Raw genomic sequence first — 26,697 nt, forward strand, 5'->3', positions numbered from 1 at the left:
GTAGTAACTAAGTAATATAACGAAATACGCTATAAAAACAGGTAATATAACTCAAGTTACTTTACTTACAAATGTAACACGTTACCTAAGTAATATAGTTGTTGTAACGAGTCTAATATTACGTAACATTATTACTACAAGTAACGAAGTTACTAATCTCGTTAGTAATCGACTGAGTAACGTCTAGCCACAACGAAGTAACGAAGCCTACTGAATGAAGCTTATTCACCAGCTTCTTAGTTATAACCAATATTTGCACATTGTCCAACAATGCAATTATGTCACGTGATAAGGTGGTAGCTTCACATGTGACAGCTTAAGGCTGTGGACACAAAGTAATATAATATGTAATATTATTATAGTTACTTTATTTTATGGGTAATATGTAATTCTAACTAAATAGTTCAGTTGCAAGTAATATGTAACTAGTTACTTTTAAAAGTAGCTTGCCCAACACTGGTCCTTTATTATATTCATGAAGTGCATCATTACTTTGTGATTAACTCTTATCTCCTGGCAACCAAGTGTAAGTTATTTTGTTGTAGTAATCAGCACCATTGATCTTTACATGGTAATCATTACCACAAATCCAGCTTTGTCTTTGTAGTATACCATAATGTGTGCAATATTTTGACATATGTACCCATGCAGGATACGATATGTGTTGACTGTTATATAGTTGAAAGCCTAAAGGGAAGAGTATCATTACTGTATGCCATAGCTGTTTTCTGTAGCACAGTATACAGTAACTGAGAAATACAGTGTAGTTGATTTAAACACAATTCTGGCATCATACATTTAAAAGCTTCCTTAGTATAACAATTCATATACTGCTAAAAAGTCACTGAAATGTATAAATCAGCAGCATAATACGAGTTGCAGTCTTACATAGCTATCGTTGTAGAGATGCCCTTGTGTTGGCGGTGCCAAAATTTTTATCCATAGTAATAATATGATATGTTGAAAACCTTTGAAAACCTATATGTTGAGTACCAAGTGTTGGCTCAGTATTAAACTTAGCTTATGTATATGAAACCTACAGTATCTAGTTACCTTAATTAGTCAACAGCTGCATTTTCACTAGTCATGAATGTGGTGAAAATCAAAACATACATTTTATATCCATTTCTTGTAAATGTTAAAACAATTTACTGCAATATGACACTCACTAACAGAAAATTGTACAGAAATTTTTCAAAAACATTTCCTGCATGCTAACACAAATAGGAAATTATTTAATGTATGTTGGAATGATGATTGTCCTTTTATATAGAAATCACACTTTATTGAAGATTATGGCAACATCAGCACTTCAGGTGATAAAGTTTTGCTATCATACATTGGTAGCCTCATTGCCATTGGAAGATATCAATTTCTTAGCAGTGTTAGAAAAGCACAATCTGCTTGGAGATGCCAAAAGTTCAGTAGAATCAATGCCTACACGTGAAGAGAGAGCATCATATTTCCTTGATAATCTAATGAAACAAGAGCTAGAAAAAAACAATGTTACAGGCTTTTATAATCTTATAACTATCATGGCTAATAGTAAATCTGATAGTCTCACAAAGTTGGCAGCCGACATATCTTCTGCTGTAAAAGTCAAACATGAAGTAATTACAAATCGTAGTAAGTTTTCATGTTGTTACACTTAATCTTGTAATAGTTGTAACACGGGAATGAAGGCTTTGCCTGATATGTATGCCCGACAGCTCGAGGGCTGCAGGCCTGAAGGCTGAGGGCATACAGATTAGGCAAAAGCCTGAATTCCCTGTAATATCTAACACATAGAAGGTTAATATTCCGCACCAGGCATTAGATTACCCAAGCTGATATGGATGGTGCAACCACTGGATTATTTACATGCCTGAAAAATTCAATTATGACACCAGCTTGCTACGATTAATTATGATGAATGGACAAACCCTAGAGATAATTTCAGTTACACAACGCCGCAGATAATTTCAGTTTTCAGTTTCCATTATTGTGCTTCCACAAACATCCAATTTACCAACTTTGACAATTCATAACTTCAATGTGGGAAAAGTTATTGCCTTGAAATTTGGTCAGTAGTGTGTACCAACATAGTTTAATGGATGGTGAAAATTTCAGGCTTGTATCTTTTGAACACAAAGTTATGGTCTTACAAGTTCATAGAATTGGATGTGTGTGGAAGATCCCTTTTCGCAAATCTGGTCACAAGTTTGGTTTAATGTTTTGATCAGTGCTATTGAATTGTTTGATCATTTATGGCACAATAATATATTACAGAGTTTACTAAAGGCCTAGATGGATAAGCTTGCTTGTAGAGTGGTTATTTGTGATTGAATTTTAGAAAAAAGTTCCTAATCGCACATTAGAAGTTTCAAGATAAATGGTTTTAAATAATTCAAGTCAACATAACTTGCCAAGGGTAGCAAGTACGTGTATGAAATTTACACAAGAGATGTATCAAGCTATTACCTTTCGGACCACTTCCAGTATTTGTAGCTACTTGTAGAATTTCCCACCAAATAAAATAGAAAATTGAGCAGTTGGATGAGTTAAGTAGTATTGCAAGTGCTCACAAAGGGGAGGAGAGTGGGGGTGGCAAGGTGGGCAAGAGATAGAGTTCAAAATGGACGCAGACCACAATTTCAATCCAGACACAAGATTACAGGGCTGTGCTGGCTTCTTAGTGGCTGATATGCAGCAAAATCAACAGAAAATAAACAACATTATCAGGCCACCCACCAGTAAACCACTGATTCTTACCAAGCCAAGCCCTTCACAAGGCCTGAAATCGCCATTTGGACTGTCCACACCACCCAGAAAAGACATTTGTTAAAACCAGCCTCAAGTACGTAGTTTGAGTAGTACTGAGGATCAAAACTAGTAGTACAGTAGTGTACGTAGCCGGTGGTGTTAGTTTGATTTTGCCTGATGTGCGATTTGGAATGGTTTTTTTAAATCTGGTCAAATTTCATGTTGAGTGGTAATTCCATGTTATGTGGGTATGTCCCACATTCAAAAACATGCAGAAATGCGTGTGAATAAGCTATAGCACTAGTTCTCACCTTAGCCCAATCATGTGATTAATATGAACGACTTGGATTTGGCTATGAAAATTACTCTGACAGAAAGCATTTTGTTATTCTTGCTATCCTCTGAGTTGAAAAACACTGAGTATTAATCAATCCCCACAATCGATTTTGGTAGCAATGTTGATATAAGCTGACCAGTTGTATCCTAGGCTACATTCAGATGTAACCCAGTCAAGATGCGAACTGTGCTACAATGCAAATGAAGCCTGGGTGTTGCCCTTGATCTGAGGTGTGAAACTGCTACATGGGTCATTCCATGTAAAATCACCGAGAAGTTGTAGGGTCACCTCTCAGATTTCGATGAAACTTGGTGTGTTTGTAGTACCTATGGTGTTCATCATCCATAAAAATATTTAGCCTCATACACCACATAGTTTCTGATTTATGACCACAAATATTTTGAATATTTCATGAAAAATAGGTTCATCTTGAGTTACAAAATCAACTGTAGCTCACCACTGTGCTAATATTTTTAAATAAAAGTTTCAGCGATTAAAGACTGTTAATTGATCTTTCCAGTAATCCATAAACTATGGGATATCAATTTAATTAAGGTTCAAAAAGGCTCCATTAAAAACTTTAATCCTTAATATTTCAAAAAGTGTTGCTTCAAATTCTTTGAATTTTTTAGTAAATAATAATTAGTTTATGGTCTATTGTTGGTAAATTTTTTGTGGTGGGGCCACAATGGTTTCAAGAGATATAATTAAATATGTTGTGGTATGTAGTGAAATTTTGTAGTCTATTATTGCTACACCTCTAATAACCACTGCTGATAAGGCCATGCCAACTTTTTCTCTCACAATGAAGGTGTCTAAGTACAGTGAAACCTGTGTTAGCGACCACCTGTATTGAAAGACCACCTTTGTGCTGCAATTTATATAGTTGTACAGTTTTCAAATGCAGCCAGCTTATATAGCTTGCAAAGGCAGTACAATGACCAACTAATGACACCACGTCAGTTGTTCAACTGAGCATGTAGCAACATACTTGCTGCTTACTTTGGGTATTGTAACAATGAAGATTGTTCAAGACAACAAGGGCATTGCTTTCAACTCTCACGTACAATCTATGGTACAAGAAAATTGCACTCTTTTGTGCCAATCTCAGATAGCAGAGTGGAAATAAAATTTTACTCATAATCTGATGTTTTCAGGAAAGAGAGAGTTGTTCTAGCAAAGAATGAAGCTTCACCAGAATTGATTGCTGGATTTGTCACTTGTTTACAAGAAGAGAATCGGTAGTTAGCTTGTGTGCTTGAAGTTTGCAGTGACACTAAGGAAGTGAGCTTACGTTTCTGTATCCACACTCATTCAAGTACCCAGAGCCCCAGAATATCCACACTATGCCAATGGTTGACATTCTAACTCTCATAGACCCAAGGACAAGAAGTGGTTGTGTGTACTCTGGCAAAAAAGAAATGACTTTTGCTACCAAACAGCATCACACAGTATAACCACAGTAACAAACTCTTATTACATGCCTTTGTCACAATCTGTTTATATATGCATGCATTTAACTTGCAGTTGAATCAAAGAGTCTTGTGTGTCTGCAAACCTAAATCAGCAGAATGGGCTTCAAGGTATGCAATACTGCATGTCATATCTACTATAACACCACAAACACCACTAGCTACCTACAGTATCTCAGAATCCCATAGAGACCCCAAGCTGAAACGTTTGCAACTAATAGGTGAATGTTTGACAAATATCCATACAAATTCTAATCAGCACTTTTTGGTAGAGCAAAGGTCAAACAAAGATTAGGAGACATTGTTAATTATCAACATCATCAAATTAAGCTGTTAAATACACTAAACGAAAGCTTTTTCTTTGAGCTTGAAAGTGGTGCAATTCATTTTAAAAACACCCAAGTTATGATACTTTGAATGGTCACAAGTACAGCAAAAATAGAATACTAAATAAGCCATTTCTGGGAAGCCGTACAAGCAATGAGTGAAGGGACGCATGACCACTTTGAATACCCACACACCAAATTTCGTCCAATTCTGAGGGGGCCATGTGCAAAACTTTGGTGAACTGATATGGAATTATCCATGCAGTAAATCGGACTAAATAAATTGCAGTACAAAGGTGGTCTTTCAATACAGGTGGTCACCATTACAGGTTGCACTGTACTTGGACACCTTCATTGGGAGAAATAAAGTTGGCATGGCCTTATCAGCAGTGGTTATTAGAGGTGTACAGTGTACACTCCCATATAGCAATAATAGACTACAAAATTCCACTACATACCTCAACATATTTAATTATGTATCTTGAACCCATTGTGGCCCCACCACAAAAAATTTACCAACAATCGACCATAAACTAATTATTATTTACTGAAAAATTCAAAGAATTTGAAGCAGCACTTTTTGAAATATTAAGGATTAAAGTTTTTAATGGAGCCTTAATTAAATTGATATCCCATAGTTTATGGATTACTTGAAAGATCAATTAACAGTCTTTAATCGCTGAAAACTTTATTTTAAAATATTAACGCAGTGGTGAGCTACAGTTGATTTTGTAACTCAAGACGAACCAATTTTTCATGTAATATTCAAATATTTGTGGTCACAAATCAGAAACTATGTGGTCTATGAAGTTAAAAATTGGTATGGATGATGAGCACCATAGGTACTACAAACACACCATGTTTCGTCAAAATCCGAGAGGTGACCCTACAATTTCTCGGTGATTTGACATGGAATGACCCACATGTAATAGCTGTAACACAGGCATGAGGGCTTTGCCTGATATGTATGCCCAACAACCAAGGCCATAGGCCCATGGGCTGAGGGTATACAGATCAAGCAAATTCCATGTTACAGTAACACTATCAATTCATATCAGGTTAATATATAGCCTGATAAGAATCGGGCATATTAAACAATATGCTATAATCATATTAGCATAATGTTTTCTTGCTCTTGCAGGCCTAGCCTTTTGGTGCCATCCCTTCGAATTTGGATAAATTAGATAATAAATAGCCTGAAGAGCAGGTGATCAATCACCCAAACCAATATGAGTGTAACCACTAGATGTATTATATGCATATACGTATATGCCCAAAGGATTCAATTATGGGTCAGCGGCTTGATGTTCTGGCTACATTTTGTCATAATGAACGGACAAATCCTAGAGATATCACAGGGAATTTTCAATTGGTTACATGAGTATAATATTTTAATCAGTGCTGTGGAATCGTTCATATGGAATAATTACAGCATTTGCTAAAGGCCAAGCTTGCTTGTAGAGTGGTTATATTGTGTAGAGTGGTAATTTCATGATGGGGTGTGGTCCGTATTTGAAAATGTATGGAAACTCTTGGTGATAAACGATAGCACTAGTTTTTATCTTAACCCAATGTTTTTCAACTCGTAGGGTAGCGAGGATAACAAAATGCTTTCTATCTGAGTGGAAATCCAAGTCATTCATACTAATCACATTAGTATTATTCAATGCCTACAATCATTTTTGGCCTTAACATCTATATAATTGCTGCCCAGTTATGGCCTGGGCTACATTCAGACGTAGCTCCAGCAGTTGCCAACTGGGCTACATTGTGGATGTGGATGTAGCAATGTAGCCCAGTCAGCTCTTTTGGTCTGAGGTTTGAAAATGATATATGTAATATTTTTATAATACAATCATTTGCTATTTTCCACTTACTAATATCTTGTATTGTGTACCAAAATTGTATACTATGAATATTTATTATAAAGGTTTGTATGACTATTTTCACTGTATTGTTTAACCACGGCCAGACATTTAAAGCAATTTTTTATTCCTTGATCTATTAAATTTTATTATAAAACCCAAATGTAAAACTCCTAAACTACATATGGTACAGCTCAAGGACAACTTGATCTCTGCAAGTTTACCCGCAGGGTATCCTTAGCAGATATTGTTTTACAACATGGTATTGTTTTACAACATGCTCAGTTTGTACTGCTAAATACCATTAGGAATCCGCATGATATTGTACTGTGGCAATCAAAACCATGATGGGATACCCCACAGGCTTACCCTTATGATCGTCATTAAATACATAAGCCATCTTATTATAAGTCATGTCAACGTGTACATATATACAATGAATACAGGTGGTTTCCTCACCTTGTTTCCAGCTTACCTTTCATATTCCCAAGCGCATTTTCAATGTTCGTATATATTGTTACCAAGTACTTCTTAAATTAATTCCTACTGGTAATTAGAAAAATTTAATGTTTACTAAATACTTTCGACTAGTAAAGCGCATTAAAGTTGGGCAGAAATAATATGCTACTTTCTTATCCTATATGTACATACAGTAGGACCTCGTTTATCCGGACCTCAAACATCCGAACACTTGGTTAACCAAATGGGTCTGAAGTACTTATGTGACTAATAATTAAAGGAAAGTGATTGCAGTTATTAGCTTGCCAGCTGGAGTCAAAGACATTGGCATGTAATTAGATGGTTTGATGGTGGTTTGTGGTGATCATTGGTTAATTAATTTTGTTGATAGTTTGGTGGTGACCACAGACCAAACCTGTAACCTACTTGTATTGAAGTGCTAAGTACCCTTATTTACATGGTGACCTTTAGTAGCATTGAGTACCATCCGGGTTGGTGTAAAACATTTACTGTGGACTATGGACTGTACTGTGGACTGAGTATAAAAGATCCCATTTCACCCATTTACATACCCTAGACCAGACCCTATTTTTGGGGGCACTTATAAGTGACTAGAATTGGGTCAGCGGCACCAGACCAGTGAACAACTGTCATTTTCAGCCTCAACAGTGATGCTGTGAAAGATACCCACTTGAGAATTACCATACTAACAGTTGATTTCTTTACACATTGTAATTGAGCTTATATACTAGTAGATTGAGCTGATCAGTTTAAACAAATGTACTCAAGAGCATACAAAACCACAAAGGGATAATTTTTAAACTTCAAACATTGCTCACACACCATTTGATGATAGTATGCAGTTGGTTCCATGTCCACATCCAGTAGCCACTATGTATTGCTACAGTGTATATAATGCACAGCGACCAGGTGCGTGCCCACAGCCAGCCTTCATGTACCTGGTTTACTCATGCCAGACAAATTCAGTCATTTTGTACCTAGACTGGCTATGCGGCACTTATGGGCTCCAAGCTAGCCAATGTAACGTTCAGGCCATTTCCAGTCCACAGAATTAGCTATAGCATTTTTGCACATTGAAATATGGCAGAAGTTGTTCAGATGATTTCCAGTTCCTAACTTTGCTATCCCTTAGTTGCACCATACAGTGGGATTAGGCACAAGTTTCAGCTTTCTTTACTAAGAACTCAAACATTTTCATTAGCTATGCAGTCCATAGTCCAGTCCATAGTCCACAGTCAATATTTTACACCATCCCTCATGTAACAGGTATATAGTGAATAAGTGACTGCATTTATGCATGCACTAATAGATGATTCAAAGTTACAGATGATACAAAGTTATGAACAGGGTTTGGCCCCAGCAGGTTTGGGGTACAGTACACTATTCTAGGGATACAGTAAACGAGGTTTCACTGAACCCTCAGCAAGCTACAGATGCATATTTATTTACATATTACTGTAGTTATAATGGGTTAACTTGAGAGCTAACCCACTGAAGGTATATACCTGTGATGGGTATAATTCATGTCTGATACAGGCCAAAAGATTTCTGCTCTGTACCGTATACCACACTAGGTACCTGGATTTCCATCACAACATTATAGCTGAGTCACACACGTGCAGGAATCAAGTTGCCCTCAAGCTGTACCATATTATTTAAAACTTGAACCTTCCCATATTGGAGACTGGCTTAATCTGTGTAATTTGTAATTACTGTACTTAAAAATATGTGACTGGATCTGCAAGAATCCCATATGCTTGTGCAAGCCTAATGTTACAATAAATTAATGCGATGGGTGAAATAATAGAAATAAATTACTGAACTCTTGTTTTGCAATGAAGGAAGCATTAATGGCATAAACCTTCCTAAAAAGCAAGAAGAATTCAAAAATCATCTTTATTTTGTATCATTGCTCTCATGGAAGCAGAAAATATACAATATGTATGAGTGTTAGTCTGCTCACATTGAACAAGCATTCACCATCATTTTTTCTTAGGGTTGGTTTTTCTCATGTTTTTGCCTTCACCCTGGTTGTAGGGAGGACATGGAAGACAAAACGTACCCAGCAATAGATTTGCCTGGTTATGGAGAACATGATGGTATAAGTTGCAACTTGGTAGAGAACAGCATTCATGCCCATTTAGTAAAGTGCTATAGTTCATTTTCAGTATTTTCACTGTTCAAATCGATTGTTACCACTTTATACCACTATAACTTTGAAGGTTCATGGCTGCTAGAGTTAAACCTTTTAGCTGATTATTCCTTTGGTTATCTAGATTTTAAAATGCATAAATGGAACTCAAAAAATAAACATTTGGGGTTCTTGCAGATCCTGTCACATACGTATGTAATTATAAACAATGATTTATAAAATTTCTAGATAATGCTACTGTTTTGGGGAGGCTGAAAAATGGAGATAAATCTGTGAAGTTGGCTGACATCCAATTATGCAGTGAAGCAAAAGGTAATCTTTTGTGTTGAGGATTTGGTGTATCCATATTGCATGTGACAAAGAGGTCAAGTGGACTACTAAAGTTTCAACCCAATTATGTCGAATAGTCTTGCAGTTATCACAGTAGCAAGAAATTTGATTTTGTACATCAACTGTGATGAACAATGACATAGCGATCCAAGTGAAACAAACTATGATCGATGGCATTATGACATAGCTCTGTGGGAAGATCCCTAGATTGTCATAACAATTAATTTGCTCAATGCTAATAAAGTAGGGATTTTTCCATGTAGCTATGTCACAATGCCATCATTCATCTCTTGTTTCACTACTTTGATACCTACTTCATTTTAAATACACTAGTTAGATTTTTCTTTTACCATTTAGCTATGATATGCATCTGTGGCTATTCTATTAGAATATCTAACATGGATGTTGTATTAGAGTGACTACTTTATTAGAGTACCTTGAGTGAGCCTCAGATAACTGGCCTATGCAATATAAGAGGCGCGATCAAAATGATAAGTATGGCCAGGATATTAAGGGGCATGTCACTGTAGTTGACGGTTGTTGGTACAGCTAGATTGTAAAGAGGCATAATCAGTCCTGTTGTTCAGTTTGCACAAGCATACTTTAAAGATAATGAAATTTAAAATAATACGTAGGTGCTGCCACAAAGAACAAATATGCAAGTTTTAATCAAGCTGTTACATAGGAAAGCAAATCACAAATCAGTGAAATGATGGAATAATATATCTATACTGCCATATCGCAATAAACAAGATAGTGATACAGGTATCAATACAATTTTTTTGATATATCAATAAATCATGTATCACAATATACATATCCAGTGTATTAACTTGAACATTACATACATACATACATACTAGATAAAGTTTTTTAAATAATTTATTGTAATGCAGATGCCAGTTTGCAATCAAAAATATTTGAGTTAGTATTGCCACAGAATTAGATTAGATAAGATATTCTGTCTGTCTTGGCATATGCACTGCTTTGTAGTATCGCAGTATATCATTGTGTCATAATATTTTTGAGGCAATATATCGATACTTTCATAATACTGTACCATCCCATCTCTACAAGTAAAGCTCTTACTTGCCTGCTCATGGAGAATAAAAATATCTTTGTTTCATTTTTGTTTCCCCAAAGGTATGAGTGTCATGTGCATTTGTTTACAATAAATGCCTTAATACTTGTATTCGTATATTATATGCAAGTTATACTAGTGGTTAATTTTTCAACTCTGTCATCTCACGAGAGTGTGAGCAATTTAAAAAACTCACTAATTATAGGGCATGGTGTGACAGACTGACTTATATAGTATTGTACGTATGCATACATTGTCCTGTACCTATTCCTATATGTATGGTATGCTATACTTGTGATAAAGTTGTGCACATGCCAACATTGCACATGGTGTCAGAAGTGGGATGACTGATGGTGAACGTTCCGTAGAGATGGCTTTGATGAATTTATAGTTGCCAAACCCCTTTTGTTTTAAGAAGATGGGAGAATGGCCTAAATGGAAGTGCCGCTTTGAACAATACTGTTTGGCGTCCGGGTTGGCAGGCAGAGACGAAAAACGGCAAGTGAGCACCTTCCTATATTGCCTGGCAGAGGATGCAGAAGACGTGTTAGATACCAAAAGAATCAGCTCTGGTGATAAGAATAAATGTGACAAAGTAGTAGAAGCCTTCGATAATTATTTCAAGGTGTACAAAAATATTATCTTTGAGAGAGCCCGTTTCAACAAGAGGAACCAATTTCTCAACGAATCAGTTGAACAGTTCATTACTGAAATACATAGGATGGTGGAAAACTGCAAATTCGGCGGGATGAAAGATGAACTCATTTGTGACAGACTTGTGGTTGGAATACATGGCGAGAGCTTATCTGAGCATTTGCAGATGGAGGCAGAACTCACACTGGACAGAGCCAAATGATTTATCCGACAATGGGACGCTGTTAGAAAGCAGCAGAAAGCACTGGAAACCCCACTGAAGGCACCCATGCAGGAAGAGACATCATTAGATTCAGTTGTTAGCAGAGCTCCTAGAAGGAAACTACCAACACTACTCCCTTACTCAACGAGACAACTAACTCAAACCTGTTGGAAATGTGGAAAGGGGTCTCATCCCAGACAGTCTCATCCAGCAAAAGAAGTGACATGTTTCTTTTCCAACAGAGAAGGCCACTACAGTAGTCAGTGTCAATCTACCACTGTTGCCAAACCCAAACGGAACTTAAGTGAGTTGACAATATGTAGGCTTGAGTACATATGCTTTTAAAATGACCTATTTTTCTTTCTGGCAATTCTTTTTGTTCACCTATTATTCCCAAAATTATTCCCAAATATTTCCTGGAGTAATTCCTGGAATTGTGAATGCCAATAGGATATTCTTCTCTTGCAAGCATATAAACTATACTCCAAGATCAAGATACTCTAATATAGCAGTCACAACTAACTTGCCTGACTGTTTTATTAGGGTAAGTGACTACTCTATTAGAGTATCTCAATCTTTTTACCCGATTTTGTGCTTGCAATGTTTGTGGATGTTCCTTTACAAAATTTCTGCTATACTACCATGAAAAGTATTTGAATTCTGGTTAATTATTCCTGAAGATCAACGAAATGCTGTGGCTGTAGCAAAACTGCCCATGTCCATATGCTGATGCATCTGCACTGACTTTGGTAGTTGCCTCTGTATCATGCAAAGCCAAGACTCAGAGAACATATCTCTTCTTTAACTAATGGAATGCATCACTGTGTATGGCAGTCCATATCCACTCTGCCTTGGAATTCAGTAACTCCCTAAGAGGCTTTGATATTCTGGTGACTTTTGGAGAAAATTTACACATCTGGTTCACCATAACCATAAATCGTCTTAGTTCCATTACTGAGGAGGGTTGGATCATCTCTTTAATTGCAGCAATCTTTCTTGGGTCAGGTGAAATTCTGTTTGCGTCAAATACATTAATTAGGAAAGTAACACATGGCTGGTAAAACTGACATTTACCTTCATTGAGTGTAATTCCAGCTGATTGAATTCTCTTCAGTGTGGCCTGCAATCTGGATTCATGTTCAGCAGCATCTCCTCCATACACTAGAATGTCATCAAAACATTTATACGTTGACATGGCTGAAGCATGGAGTCCAGACTTGTCGACATTTATCCAATCCAGGAGGTACGGATTGTAGACCAAATGGCAAACATAGTAATAACCATGCCAGCATATTCCTACTAGATTTCAGTCATCAGGGTGAAGGGGTATGAGCCCAAAAAGGTTTTTTCAGATCGATGCTACTGAGTAGTGTGCCTAATCCAAGGCTATTGACTATAACATATGCATCATAGACTGTGCAGTAAGTGTTCTGTAATGGGGTCTATGAAGTCATTGATGCTGTAGCCTAAGGTGCAGATAAATGATAAACACTGCAGTTTTCCACCCTCTTTAGTACAATGCCCAAACCTGAGCGCCTTAGGTTGGGTAAGGAGGGAGTAGTGAACAGACCTAATGTACAACTCTGAGTGTAGAGCATCATCCAAAATGGATGGGTTAACGAAAAAGGATTGCAGTTGTATATGTGAATTGTGGGCCAGTGTAACAAATGCTGTGCCCTTGTCTAAGGTCTGATAGAAGTGGCTAAGCAAAAGCTTTGTCTGGGTGATTATGTAGTTCGTACTCAAGAACAAGTGGTCATAATGGTTTACACAGGCCCTAATTATCAGTGGATACCCCATAAGTGGGTGGAGCAAGGGAACCTTGGATGTGGTCCTCCGCATCTCTCACAAATGTGACGGAACCTGCATTGAGGTCTTGGGAAAGAGCCACTGTTGTTGTAGTCTCTACATAGGGTGTTAGCAATTGTGGTTGGTGGGCAGGCTTAAGTCTATTATAAGCCAAAATTTTCTGATTATTCTTTCTGGCAATTCTTTTTCTCGCCTATCATTCCTAACATTATGCTCACAACTCCTATCATTCCCCAAATTATACTCACAATTTACACACTATTATAATATCAAACGGTACGGTTGTACCATTTAAGTAGGGATTACAGTGAAACTTTCCTGCACTGCCCAAAATTCCACTATGACAAAACACTTACAGGTGGCTGGATATAGATTTTTTTACAAATCGCCAAAATTCAAATTTTAGTCTCACTGACTGCCTTACTGCCTCACTGACCACAGTCACAAGGCTAGAGGCCAAATGAAGCAGCACATGGCCACCATTTTATGCCACAATAACAAACTCACCAGTGGGATGTGCCTTTTGGGGTTCCAACAAATGTAGGCCCTCTGCACCTTGTCTTTTCTTTTATCTTCAATCAGGCTGCTTGTCTTCTTCATCCAACAAAACCATATTGAGGCATTAATTTTCTGCATTAATGCTTTCTTTCAGCAGCACTTTTAGACGCTACAGAATTATTTCAGAGCTGGATTTCAGAAGTGCTTCAGTGCCGACACTACTATAAGAGTTACACTTGCTAGACATCTGCAACTTCACAATTGGGATCCAGTTCACTTGTGACCACGCCTCCAAATAAAGATAATAGCGAAGGAGTAGACGACCTCTTAACAATCTAGCTGTTTGCTTATCAAAATCAACAAGATCACCTCACTCCTTATTGGTCTAGCTAGCTACACACCCCTTGGCTGACTGCAGATATACTCTAATACAACAGTCTCTCTAATACACACAGTCATGTATGATGGAACAGTTACAAGTTATATTGTTCTGGAAGACATAATTATTTTTATAAGGAAAAGAAGCAAGCACAATATAAAATTAGTTCTAAATGAGAGAGGTATTCCTCACCAACAGCAAGGTTGACGGCTGGAGGCATACAGGGACACTTGCATCTAGAAAGGGCGCTCCCCTAATTTTCATTATTGAAGAGTGCAGCAAGGAGAACCACAAACTACAGCATAACCACAGAATATGAGGAACTCACTTCTCACTGAGCAAATGGGCAAGATGCTTATAAGTGATGGTATTTGTCTTTCCCATACCTACAGATGTGGAGTACAAGTGGACTAATACAAGTTACACTGTAGCTAGCTGTGCCAGTACAAAAAAACTAAACAAACTAGTATTTTAAAAATTGTTAATTTAAAAATGAAGTAGGGATCCAGGGCAATAAAAAGTAGTGAAACAAGGGATGAATGACGGTGTTACATGCAGTATAGCTCAGTGGAAAGTCCCTACTTTGGCACATTAGCTTTTACTATTTTGTTCAATGCCAAAGTAGGGATTTTCCACTGAGCTATGCTGTAACACCATCATTCATCTCTTGTTTCACTACGTTTTATTGCACTAGATCCCTACTTCATTTTTAAATTAACAATTTTAATATATTATATAAAGTTCACTGCTTAAAATGCTGTTTTAAAGCCATAGTGTATCTACTCAATGCTGGAGTGTATAATAGATTATAATACATGGTATTACACTGGTCACACACAATGTACTGACTAATGATTGTTATACCGTAAGTGTAGAAATTTTCGTGGTGCATAAAGTTTCGTGGATTTCATGATTTGCAATTGATCTGCAAAAATTAATCCACATAAAGCTGATCCATGAAAATTAATCCATTTAGAAACTGATGTCTCAGCTCGAGCAGACCTATTAATTGTTGCCACCAATAGACTTTCCTTATACAGGCTTATACTATTAACATGCATAATATATTAATTCTATTTAATGTGCGACGTATGACCTGATGACGACATGTGCACCTGTTCACCACATGAATAAATACTGATGGCCTTGTTCAAGTATCTAAGACTTGTTTCCTCTGATTCCAGCAGGCAAGATTTTTTTGTGGTGAGTCAACCCCAAAAAATGGTTTGCTTAGTCTCAGATAAGTACACCAGCATAAATGGCATAGCCAAACTGTTCAGCTGTAACTTTAAATGCAACCTTAAAGTATGAATTTTGCTCCCCGCGGCTCCTCGAGAAAACAAACTGGCTTGTTGACATTACCACAAAAATTATACCCATGAAATTTAATACTGATTTCTTGGGCAAGCCATGAAAATTTTACCTATGAAATTTAATACCCTTACGGTATCTTAACATTATAGATACTTAATGTAATCCTGGAAAGACTGTTTCTGTTAGTCTCCAAATCCAGAATCAAGTATAGTGAAAAGACACATTCAACAGTGGTGGTAGAGGATGGGTGTACCAGTAAGATTTTTCACTACACCACCAGGTTGGCAGACTTGTTTCTTGGTTTTTCTACCAGGAAAGTTTATCTACGGTATCATCAAGATCTTCAGCTTTAGCAAGATACGTAAGCTGGAAGCTCAGCCTTTACATTAGTTATTTCATCAGCAGTAAAAAAGGGAAAGATTTTAAATGGTCTACTGTTGAAGCTTCTGTATTGAAAATCTCTTAAAGCAAGGTAACTGAAAATCTCTTGAAGCCAGCATAACTCTCCAAGGATAGCAACCACGCGTATGAAATTTACACAAAAGATGCATCAATCTGTTACCTTTCAGGCCACTTCCAGTACTTGTAGTTGCCTGTAGAGTTTCCCGCCAAATAAGATAGAAAATCTGAGCAGTTGGACGAGCGAAGTAGTATCACGAGTGCTCACAAAGGGGTGGAGGGTGGGGGGTGGGGGGTGGCGGGGAGGGCAAGAGATAGACCTCAAAATGGAGGCAGACCACGATTGGAGTCCAGACACGAGATTACAGGGCTGTGCTGGCTCCTTAGTGGCTGATATGTAGCAAAATCAACAGGGAACACGTCTGGCCAACATTATAAGGCTGTCCACCAGTAAACCACTGATTCTTGCCAAGCCAGGTCCTTCACAAGGCCTGAAACTGCCATTTGAGCACTCCACACCACCCAGAAAAGACGTCTGTTAAAACTAGCCTCGTGTAGTTTGAGTAGTACTGAGGGTCAAAACTAGTAGTACGATAGTGTAGCTATCCACTGGTGGTGTTAGTTTGATTTTGCCTGATGTGCGATTTGGATCGGTTTTGTAAAATCTGGTCACATATAGTAATGGGAGAGAGTGTCCAACTGTCAATATACCCTGTACAAACACACTGTGTTAAGGTTCTCTTTGATTAAATCAATACCTGTACTGGTGATAGAGAACTGTTGATTAGTGTTAATTGATGCTGATAAGGTCAAGTCTTTATTCTTTGAACAGAGTCAGGTGTAACTTAACACAGTGTGTTCCATGGAAGTATTTCAGTTAGACACTCTCCCCCACTACTATATTATGAACTCTTGGTGACACTATACCGAATCCTCTGGTATCAGAGCCTTCTCTAGGAAAAGGTTTTCTTTTTCGCATTTTCAATGCGTCCATTAAGTCGTCATTATCACTTGACTCCGTACCCTTGTCACTTTCACTAAGCTTTATTACGTTTCAAGGTGGACTGTTGAGATTCTTCACGTAACCGTTAGCCTCGGCCGCTTCATCACTAGTATCTGGCTCGGATTCACTGTAAATGGCGCTCACAAGCACCCATGGTTTGATAAACAGATCTTCAGTTACCGTGCTGTCGTCATAATCAGCACCCCTTCTGTGGCTCGTCTTTTCTCTTCCCATTCCCGCCATAATTCAACGCCAAATTTTAGATCACAAGACTTGAAATTAAGTGTCACCATATATGGCAAGTCATTTAGACTCCTGTTCGAGATAATGGAACCCCCTTTGCCAAAGCGGTGCCAACCAAGTGAAAAGTATTGTGTGTACTGTAAGCAGATTGTTTCGTATAAGACGTTCAAAGCACAAATATAGCAGACTCTACTATGACTGTGATATTGATTCATGGACTATCAGATCAGATCTCGTTCATCACAGTGACTTGAAGCCTCTTGTTTGAGTAACCTTCCAATGCTCCAAAGCCAACCACTAGGGAGAACAGAAGAGTATGAAATAGAAAATGATATCCCGCCCGCACCTAGCTCCTGAGGATTTTACTTGTGATGCCGGCCAGTGTTGAGAGTGCACCTGTCTACATACTATCCCAGTAACATACAAGTTAATTCAACCTACAAGCAATATACATCAGTTGTCGTAAATGGAAAATCTCTTGGAAGTTACAACAGCAAATCCCAAAGTTCCAGCATTATTCTTGCAGAATACCATGGTGAAGTTCATCCTGATATTTTGTTGCTGTATCACTGGTTTCTGGTGATGAACAGATGAACAAAATTTTGGTTTGTCTAAGGTGGCGCTGAACCGATTAAGGGCAGCCACACAAAGTTAATTGTACAGCATGTTTGTGGTAATGTGCGAACAAATGTGGAAATTCATAAACCACAGCAAAGCATCTCAGTTGACTAACAGAACAAGCTCTGTCAGACCACCCAGCTACTTTTATGATACAACTAACGTTATTCATGTTTTAAAACTATTAGCTTGTCACAACTCTGGTTAATTCACTGGCGAACGGCACCAGCTGCCATCGCGTGATTACTGTTATACAGACCACGCCCTGATTAGCCACACCGTCTCCTTTCTCGCTAAATAATTTCAAAATTGTGCACCAAAGACCATCAAAATTTGGTACAGGCATTGGGTAAGCGATACTCTACAATAGTACGCTTCGAATTTTTGTGATTCGGGCTTGATGGAGCTGTTAGCCAATGTTTTGCCCACGGGTGTGTGTTTTCACTACTTTCCATGTTGTTATCAGTGAAAAGGAAAGCGTAGAATTGTTCTACAAGGTGAGAAACGGTTGGAACCGAAGTGGCTTAGCGCTAGGTTGTTCATTGGCCAAGTTATTTTAAAAATCGGGTTAAGACTTCAGAGTTTTATAGGCGAAAAATGAAGGCGTGTTATTTCATGAAACTTTGTATGCTAAACTAAAGCATCACAGGCTATCACAACAGCTTTTAAGGCATAGATTAAGTTGTACACTAGCAAAGTTTTGGGTCACCCTATAATAGCTCATTAAGCGCTTGGGTTGAAACAAATTGTTTTGTGCGGCTGGACTTAATCGGTTCGGCGCCACCTTAAGTTGGTTTCAGCACCATGATCAAAAAGATAGGTGTGGAAAACCTGTCACTATATGGGAACACAATCTCTTTGATATATAGTACAGCATTTTTGCAGTTAGTGCTGTTAGATCTAGAACTGTATCTCTCATTGACAATTATTGGATGATGACCACGGACATGTGTTATTTGTGTCTCCTTACAATTAAGGAACTGATTATGCATATTGCATGATTTGGCAATTATGTACATCAATAATCTCTTTACAATAATAATTACAATAATATTGGAGTATTAGTTTATTATGTTCTACAATAATAATTGCGTGATGTATTAACAGCTGCCACATGTTCGTATATAAGATAGGTGAACATATCATATATCACACAAACTATCTAATAGTAAGTACACATGAGTTATCTACTGGATAGGATATGTAAAAGAAATGTGGTGTGTACACACCCATGTAACACAGGATAGGTACATCTGAACTATCCTGGTATGTATCCTTGGCCTAATAATGAAGGATATATAAGTTTTTGTCCAGTGTCAGTTGCTGTGCAATTATCAAGCCAAAAATCAAATGAACAGCTGAACAACAGGGAAATGCTTTGCATTGTATTGAACTCATTGAAATACTTGGTGAGACAGGGTTTGGCAATTAGAGGCCACGATTATGAAAGTGGCAATCTAAGACAACTATTGGAGTGCCGTTCTGCAGATGTAAAAGGTCTTAAATCATGGATTTCAAAAAAGCAGTGCTTATCACATGATATTATAGATGAACAGATTAAAATTATGGCAGTCTGTTTGTTGGACAGGATATTGGTAAAGATACACAAAGCACAATACTTTTCCATAATAGGAGATGAGACAAGAGATATCAGTGGTAAAGAACAGTTTGCTGTTTCTATTAGATACAGTATGTTGAGGATGATTACACAACTAATGAAGATATCATAGCTTTAGTTGACGTAGACGAACTGATAGTGCAACTCTGACTGCTGAGTTGAAGAAAGTACTCAGTAAAATTTGGATGTTGATTCAAATGGTTGCGGTCAGGCATATGATGGGGCCTCAAATATGTCTGGCCACCTAAATGGAGTTGCTGCAAGAATACAGGCATCTGAAAAGAAGACTCACTGTACTGCCCACTGTTTGACTCTTTGTCTGCAGGATTGTGGGAGGAATTGTACAGTTATACAAGATGCTTTGACAGTGGCTACTGAACTGGCCACAATTATTCATGGCTCACCAAAGCATCTAGCACAATTCAAGTGCTTACAAGAAGAAATTTCAAAAGGATTGCCTGGATTGAAACCTTTATGTCCAACAAGGTGGACAGTGCGTACTGGAGCTATACATGCAGTGATAAGTAATTATTCAATTATATATTTGGAACTGAAGAAAATTGGAACTGAAGCTAGTTCAGAAGGAAGTCGAAAAGCCATTGGGATAATAGCAGTAATGGAAAAGTTTGCAACATATTTTGGCTTGAAATTATGTTATCTCATCCTTACAACTATGAAACAATTATCAAAAACACTGCAATATACAGATATCCACACAAAAACAGCCAAGCTGTGAAAAAATGGCGCGGCCTTAAAAAGCCTGGGTGAAAAAAGTTGTGAAATCAAAGGTGGCGGCCAAGAAATGGCTGCAATGATGTTAATGCTAAAAAGTTTAATAATGGCTGTGCATTGTTAAGATTTATTAGCATTAACATCATTGCAGCCATTTCTTGGCCGCCACCTTTGATTTCACAACTTTTTTCACCTGGGCTTTTTAAGGCCGCACCATTTTTTCACAGCTTGGCTGTTTTTGTGTGCATTTCTTCTTTTCTATGTATATACAATGATGATTATTGAAGGCAGACTTATAAATGTACTTCATTGCATGATTTAATTCAATATTATTGTAATACTCTAATAGAGTGTACATTTTTTGAGGACCTCTAATAGTACATAGAATGTTCCAGAACAATCTAGTACTTCCATTGGTAGATCTATGAAATTACAAACGTTTGATTATAAGCAGGTTTTAACTAGAAATTTCATTTATGAAGCAGAAATTAAGTGAGGTGATCAGTCAAGGTAGCAGTAGTTCAGTGATTAAGGATGCAGGTGTTAGGTATGGAGGTCCCCGGTTCGAACTCTAGTAAGGTTTTTTTTCGACATTTTTTGCACACATTTTTTACCCCGTGGTGACTGCTCTATTAGAGTATCTCGATCCCGTGATTTTACACTTGCTTAGTTTTTGCCTTATAACTTTGTTGCTGTAACTCTATTGCTATTCAAACTATCAAAAGGCACTGCTACAATGATCAGCCTATCTACACACCAATTTTCAAGTTATTTCTATACTTGGTTTACCCTGTAGCCATGACAGAAGTTTGATCTTTTTTTATGTGAATAAACGTCCATAACTCCTTGAATATTACTCAGATTTACAACAAACGTGGTACGTGAACCCACCATTACACGTTCTTCATTTGTGCCAAAGATCGAGGCAACTGAGTTACACCTTTGCATTTTATAGCAATTTTTGCAAAGTGTGCGAAAAGAAATCAAAGCCCCCGTAGCCCCCCGTACAGCATAAGAAGAAAAAAACGAAGAAATTAAAACAAAAATTTGAATGCCCATATCTCGCAAATGGCTGTTGCGAATTTAATTAAAATTAATGCATGGTGTACCCTACCTGGGGGACAGCTATAATGCAAAAATGATGTGCTTTGGAGAACGGGCCATGGAGCTATGCATGGGTGAATGAGATCACACAGAGATTCAGCCAACCAACTTTTTTGATCATACAGGAAATGGAAAACTATTGATAGATTCATGCAATGGTAAAACACCCATTATATCCACAAATTTTGAGTGCTTATATGGTAACTCCTTAGATATTCCTAAGCTTAAAGTTCAATTGCCTTTGCTAATGATTTCCTCAAAACAGGAAATATTGAACACAAAATGGGAATTAAAACAGTGACAAGTATTAGCACCGTGCGTCGATTATTTGAAACCTGCAAATTTTCAAAGATCATGCTTGAGGAAGTGCATAATTTGTTGAAACTCTACCTCTGCATTCCAGTGTCATCTGCTACAGCAGAAAAAACATTTTCAGCTCTATGAAGAGTTAAGTCTTATTTACGATCCGCTATGACACAAGAGAGGTTAAATCATTTGATACTGTTGAATACTCACAAGGATTTACTTGATGAAATAAGTATAGAACATATTGCAAAAGACTTTGTTTCTAAGAATGATACTAGAAGGAACTACTTTGGTTATTTTTAAAACTGCTATATTCTTGTCTTGTAGCTTTGTACTTCAAGTAGTAGCTATTTTTTAATAAAAGTTTATAGTCAATTCACATTGCAACTTTACACTTTTACAACTTATTATTCTTTGAAAAGGCCACCAGATTCAATGTCAAAGCATAAAATGTTCTAAAATTTCCTGGGGTGGGCATGCCCTCAGACCCCCTAGGCTGGCATGCTTTGCATGCTAGTGTGCGAATAAGTATTTCCCACCTCCAAACAATTAGGCATACAGTTGTATAAAGATTTAATAAAAGCCTCACCCCCCCCCCAAAAAAAAATTTGCTTCCTCTGCCCCTGCATGTATATAACTAATTTGAGTTTATACATACATATGTAACTGGATCTGCAAAAGCCCAGCACAAGCTTAAATATAATGCATTGATTGAATACAATGGGTGAAACACTTGCATATTAGTAAAAAATTTGTACACTTTGTTCTTAGTAAAGAAAGGGTCTAAAATTAAAAACTTAGATATCATCTTATTTGCTTACTCAAAAGGAGTTCAAAACTCTTTGTTTCATTGCAATACACCAAAGGATACTTAAGTTATGGGTATTTGTTTACATCATGTCGAAGTGATAGTACACCATCAATCTTTCTTCACTGATTTTACCTTTGTACATATGTAGTAAAGAAAGGTGATACAGTGCTCCCTCAATTATCCGAAACTTTTGGGACCAAGACGTGTCCAGATAATCCAGAAATTTGGATAATCGAAGTCCATTTATGTATATACAGAGCCATGTTGAAATACTCTAATAGGACATACATTTGAGACAAAATACTCTAATAGAGCAGTCATTTCCACTGTTCAGATAACCAAGTGCTTGCATAACAGAAGTTCAGATAATGGAGGGAGCACTGTACAAGAATAAAGTTACATGGCAATTGATTTACGGTGAGCACAAGGGTGCAAATTTTAACTCCGTGTGTCATTATGTTTGTAAGTTACAATCATTTTAGTGAACGCCTGTACTTTTTCCTATACTTACATCTTTTTGTTGTTTGCTACTTTGTAAAGCTGTAACTCTTAAAGTTATTTGAATATAAGGCTGAAACTTTGCCAGCATTCTTGTAATAACAATGATATGATATACCCCAGTAATAGGATGTAATTTATTATGTTGTGATGTTTGTTTTTATTTAGATTCAAGGCCAGAATTAAAGCATCTACATAACCTTGTTTCTCCTTACTATGCTGCAAGCTGGAGAAAAATAGGACATTACTTAGGTCTGGAAGATGGAAGACTGGATATAATTGATCATGATTATCACCACAGAGCTGAAGAGTGCTGTGATGCAGTATTAAAAGAATGGCTTGATACTGATCCAACTGGAAAATGGAATAAGGTAATTAACGCTATCGACTCTCCAGTAGTGCTATTGTCTACTGTTACTAATCAATTGCAACAATATTATGTAAATGATAAAAGTTCGGGCTCATCAGATAATTGGCCATTTCACCAACCAGACAACTTTACCAGCGTAGCTCTTATCCACCACAAACATAAAAGAACAGTCAGAGAAGTAATTGCTGTAGCAAGTGTAATGCACAAAGGTAAGGTTACCATTAACAATGACTCGAAACAATTAACAAGTCACACAAAATATCTTGCTGGCTGTCAAACAAACAAAGATCTTTCAGAGCTTTTTTGTTCATTGAAAGTTGACAAAGAAGTTATTCCAACAAGAATATTGATTGAAGGAGCGCCTGGAATTGGTAAAACTATCTTATCAAAACAAATTGCTTTTGAATGGGCAACCTCCAAATTATTAATGGAAAAAGAATTGTTGTTCTTAATAATTTTGCGTGATCCAAATGTGCAAAAAATTAAAACACTAGAGCAGTTTGTTTTCTATGCTATAAAGGCTTCTGAAATTAGCAGCACAGTTAAAAGTGTCGCACAATACCTTGAAGATACATCTGGAGAACACTGTACAATTGTGTTTGATGGGTATGATGAGCTGTCTGAAGAAAGGAGAAGTGATTCATTTGTGGCTAAGATAATAAAACATGAAATTTTAAAACTCTGTAGTGTCGTGATCACATCACGTCATAGTGCATCATCAAGTCTCCATGGTGATGTTGATTGTAGAGTAGAGATATTGGGATTTACCAAAGAAAAGAGAGATGAATACATATATCTAAGTTTAAGGGATGACCACGATAGAATTAAAAAAATTAAGGATTATTTAATGGTTAATCCATTCATTGATGGCCTGTGTTACATTCCTCTAAATATGGCAATTTTAATATGCCTTATCTTAGAATCTGATACTGCTGATCTCCCAAACAATCAAACAGAAATTAATGATCAGTTTACGGTTGTAGCAATTTCAAGGTACTTGAAAAAAGAACATAATATAGAATATCCTGAAAGAACACTTCAAAGTTTGCCTGAACAGTTCAAGGAGCAATTTGAGTATTTGTGCGAGTTAGCATACATTTTTCTTGGTAAAGACAAAATTGTTTTTGATGACAATGATATCAGAAAACACTGCCCAAAACTTTGTGGAAAATGGAGTACTTTAGGCCTGCTAAATACAGTAAAATATCATGGCTTTATGAAAGGTACTCCTCTTACTTCGTATAATTTTTTGCACTTCTCCATTCAAGAATTTTTGGCTGCGTACCATATATATTCTTTGAATGATAAAAAAGAAATCAAGATTTTAAAAAGCAACTTTTGGAATCCACGTTATCTTAATGCTTCAGTTATGTATGTTGGATTAACAAAAGGAAATGGTTTTGCATTGCAACACTTTTTATCTGGTCATAAATTTCCTATTGTCACTAAGCTTTTCGGGAGTAAACGTATAGCAGCTAATACAACCAATAACAAACTGAAGTGCCTTCACTTGTTGCAGTGCTTCTCAGAAGCAGGTAATGACAAGCTTATACAGCAACTAGGAAGCTTGTCAGATGACAAAACTATTGATCTGAGTGGTTATGCTTTATTGGCTAAAGACATACAGACACTAAGTTTCTTTTTTGCAAGATCAACTGCCAATAGCTGGGAAGTATTAAATCTCTCAAAGTGCTACATGGGTGACAATACTTTTGATTTGTTTTGCAAGATGTTATCCGATTTTAGTGAGAAGAAAGTTATCATTTTGTTTGTAGACCTTTCATATAATCATTTCACACATGCTTCTTTGATAGGAATTGTTGATCTAATTTACTGTTTTAATGTAAAATGTTTGAGTATTCATGATAATAGCATAGACAAAGACTCATTTGATGATGCATTGTATACTGTCAGTCTTGAAAGAAAAACAAGTGTTGTGCTACAAGTTGATGATTATGATCATTACTTTATCAATCACGTATTCAGTGAGGAAATAAGTATTTTCCCAGGCTTTCAGTCAAATTTACTGTGTAATTATCATTTTTGGAATTGCACTTTTCATCTTAAATATCTTCATAGCATTGTTGAATCTTCACTTTCATGCATTAACTCCTTGAGTGTATACAATAAGTTTGTAAACGATGCAGATGTTGCTAAAACTTCACAGAAGCTTGCACATTTGGACCAGATTAAAAAAGTTGAATATGTATTACAATCACATAACAGGTTGCATGCTTCTAACACCAGTATGGTTAAGACTATGCAAGCATTCAATGAATTTTTAGCCAATCATCAAGAGGTCCAGGCAGATGACAGCTATGGAAGAGAACAATGGAAAATTGTCAGTTTTTGTTGCTGCATAAACAATGATAAGCCAATAATTGGTGCATTGAAATATTGCTTTCAACAATGTACACTTTACATTGATACGCTGACAATTTCAGAGTGCCAGGTGGTAACTACAGACACCATATTTGAAATACTCAGATATTCCATCGTTAAAAATCTAATAGTAATGAACAATGAAATAGATCAACATATGTTATCCAATGTTATGTTAAATGACGTTATAGGAGAGAGTCAGTTGCTAAATTTTAAGTTTGGAGTGCCACTCATCATTGCAAATAATTTTGATCTGACAGATGAAAGAGCACAATCACAATGGCACATTACCAAGTATTTTGTTAACTGCAGACTTGATGATTCATTTGAAACAACTATCAATTGTGAAGATTCATCCTTTACGTATGAGTTGATAATTTCTAACTGTGGCTTTAATGAAGATAAAATAGAAACGGTTTTATTGCTCAGTGAAAATCCCTATATGCACATAACAATGTGTGAAAGGAAAATCAAAGATGAAGTTGGATTTAAACTTTTAAAGCATTTCCACAAAGGCAACAAAGATAAGCACAGATGTATTTTCATTTCTGATGTAAAACTGATGGCTTATGGAGTTACAGAATTGCAAATTAATAAAATATTTGATAGTACAATGAGCGTAAACTCTGCCATTCTTTTAAATTGCAGTTTAACTGAATTAGCCATGTTTAAAGTCATACCTGAATATTGGGACATAATTGACTTGTCAGGATCTAACATAGGAGATAGAGGTATTGAAAAACTTTGTGAGCATTTTTCATGTTGCGCCAAAAGAGTGTTAGTAAAGCATTTCAACGTTTCAAATAATAGTCTAACTTCATCACCATTAACAAATCTACTCCAGTTCTGCATTGTTGAAAATTTAATTGTATCACACAATAATTTTACAATGGATGACGATGAACAATATAGTTTTAATGAAACACTTCAATGTGCTCAATGCATTCTAGGCAACATTTGCCTAAATTTTTT

The 26,697-nt window shown here is 36.7% G+C and overlaps 1 protein-coding gene across 1 annotated transcript in view; it reads left to right on the forward strand.

The window, feature by feature from the left end:
- LOC136248217 (uncharacterized) overlaps nt 1–26,507 on the forward strand; it is a 38,255-nt gene extending 11,748 nt beyond the window's left edge. Inside the window, exons 2-5 of the mRNA XM_066040028.1 lie at nt 1,274–1,626; nt 9,603–9,686; nt 23,142–26,456; nt 26,500–26,507. Coding sequence (XP_065896100.1) covers nt 1,296–1,626; nt 9,603–9,686; nt 23,142–26,456; nt 26,500–26,507 — 3,738 coding nt within the window. The 5' untranslated portion in view covers nt 1,274–1,295. The remainder of the gene's footprint in view (nt 1–1,273; nt 1,627–9,602; nt 9,687–23,141; nt 26,457–26,499) is intronic.
- Nucleotides 26,508–26,697: the final 190 nt, after the last annotated feature.

The sequence above is a fragment of the Dysidea avara genome, chromosome 2 (assembly GCF_963678975.1).
Source record: "Dysidea avara chromosome 2, odDysAvar1.4, whole genome shotgun sequence".
NCBI classification, from domain to species: Eukaryota; Metazoa; Porifera; class Demospongiae; order Dictyoceratida; family Dysideidae; genus Dysidea; species Dysidea avara.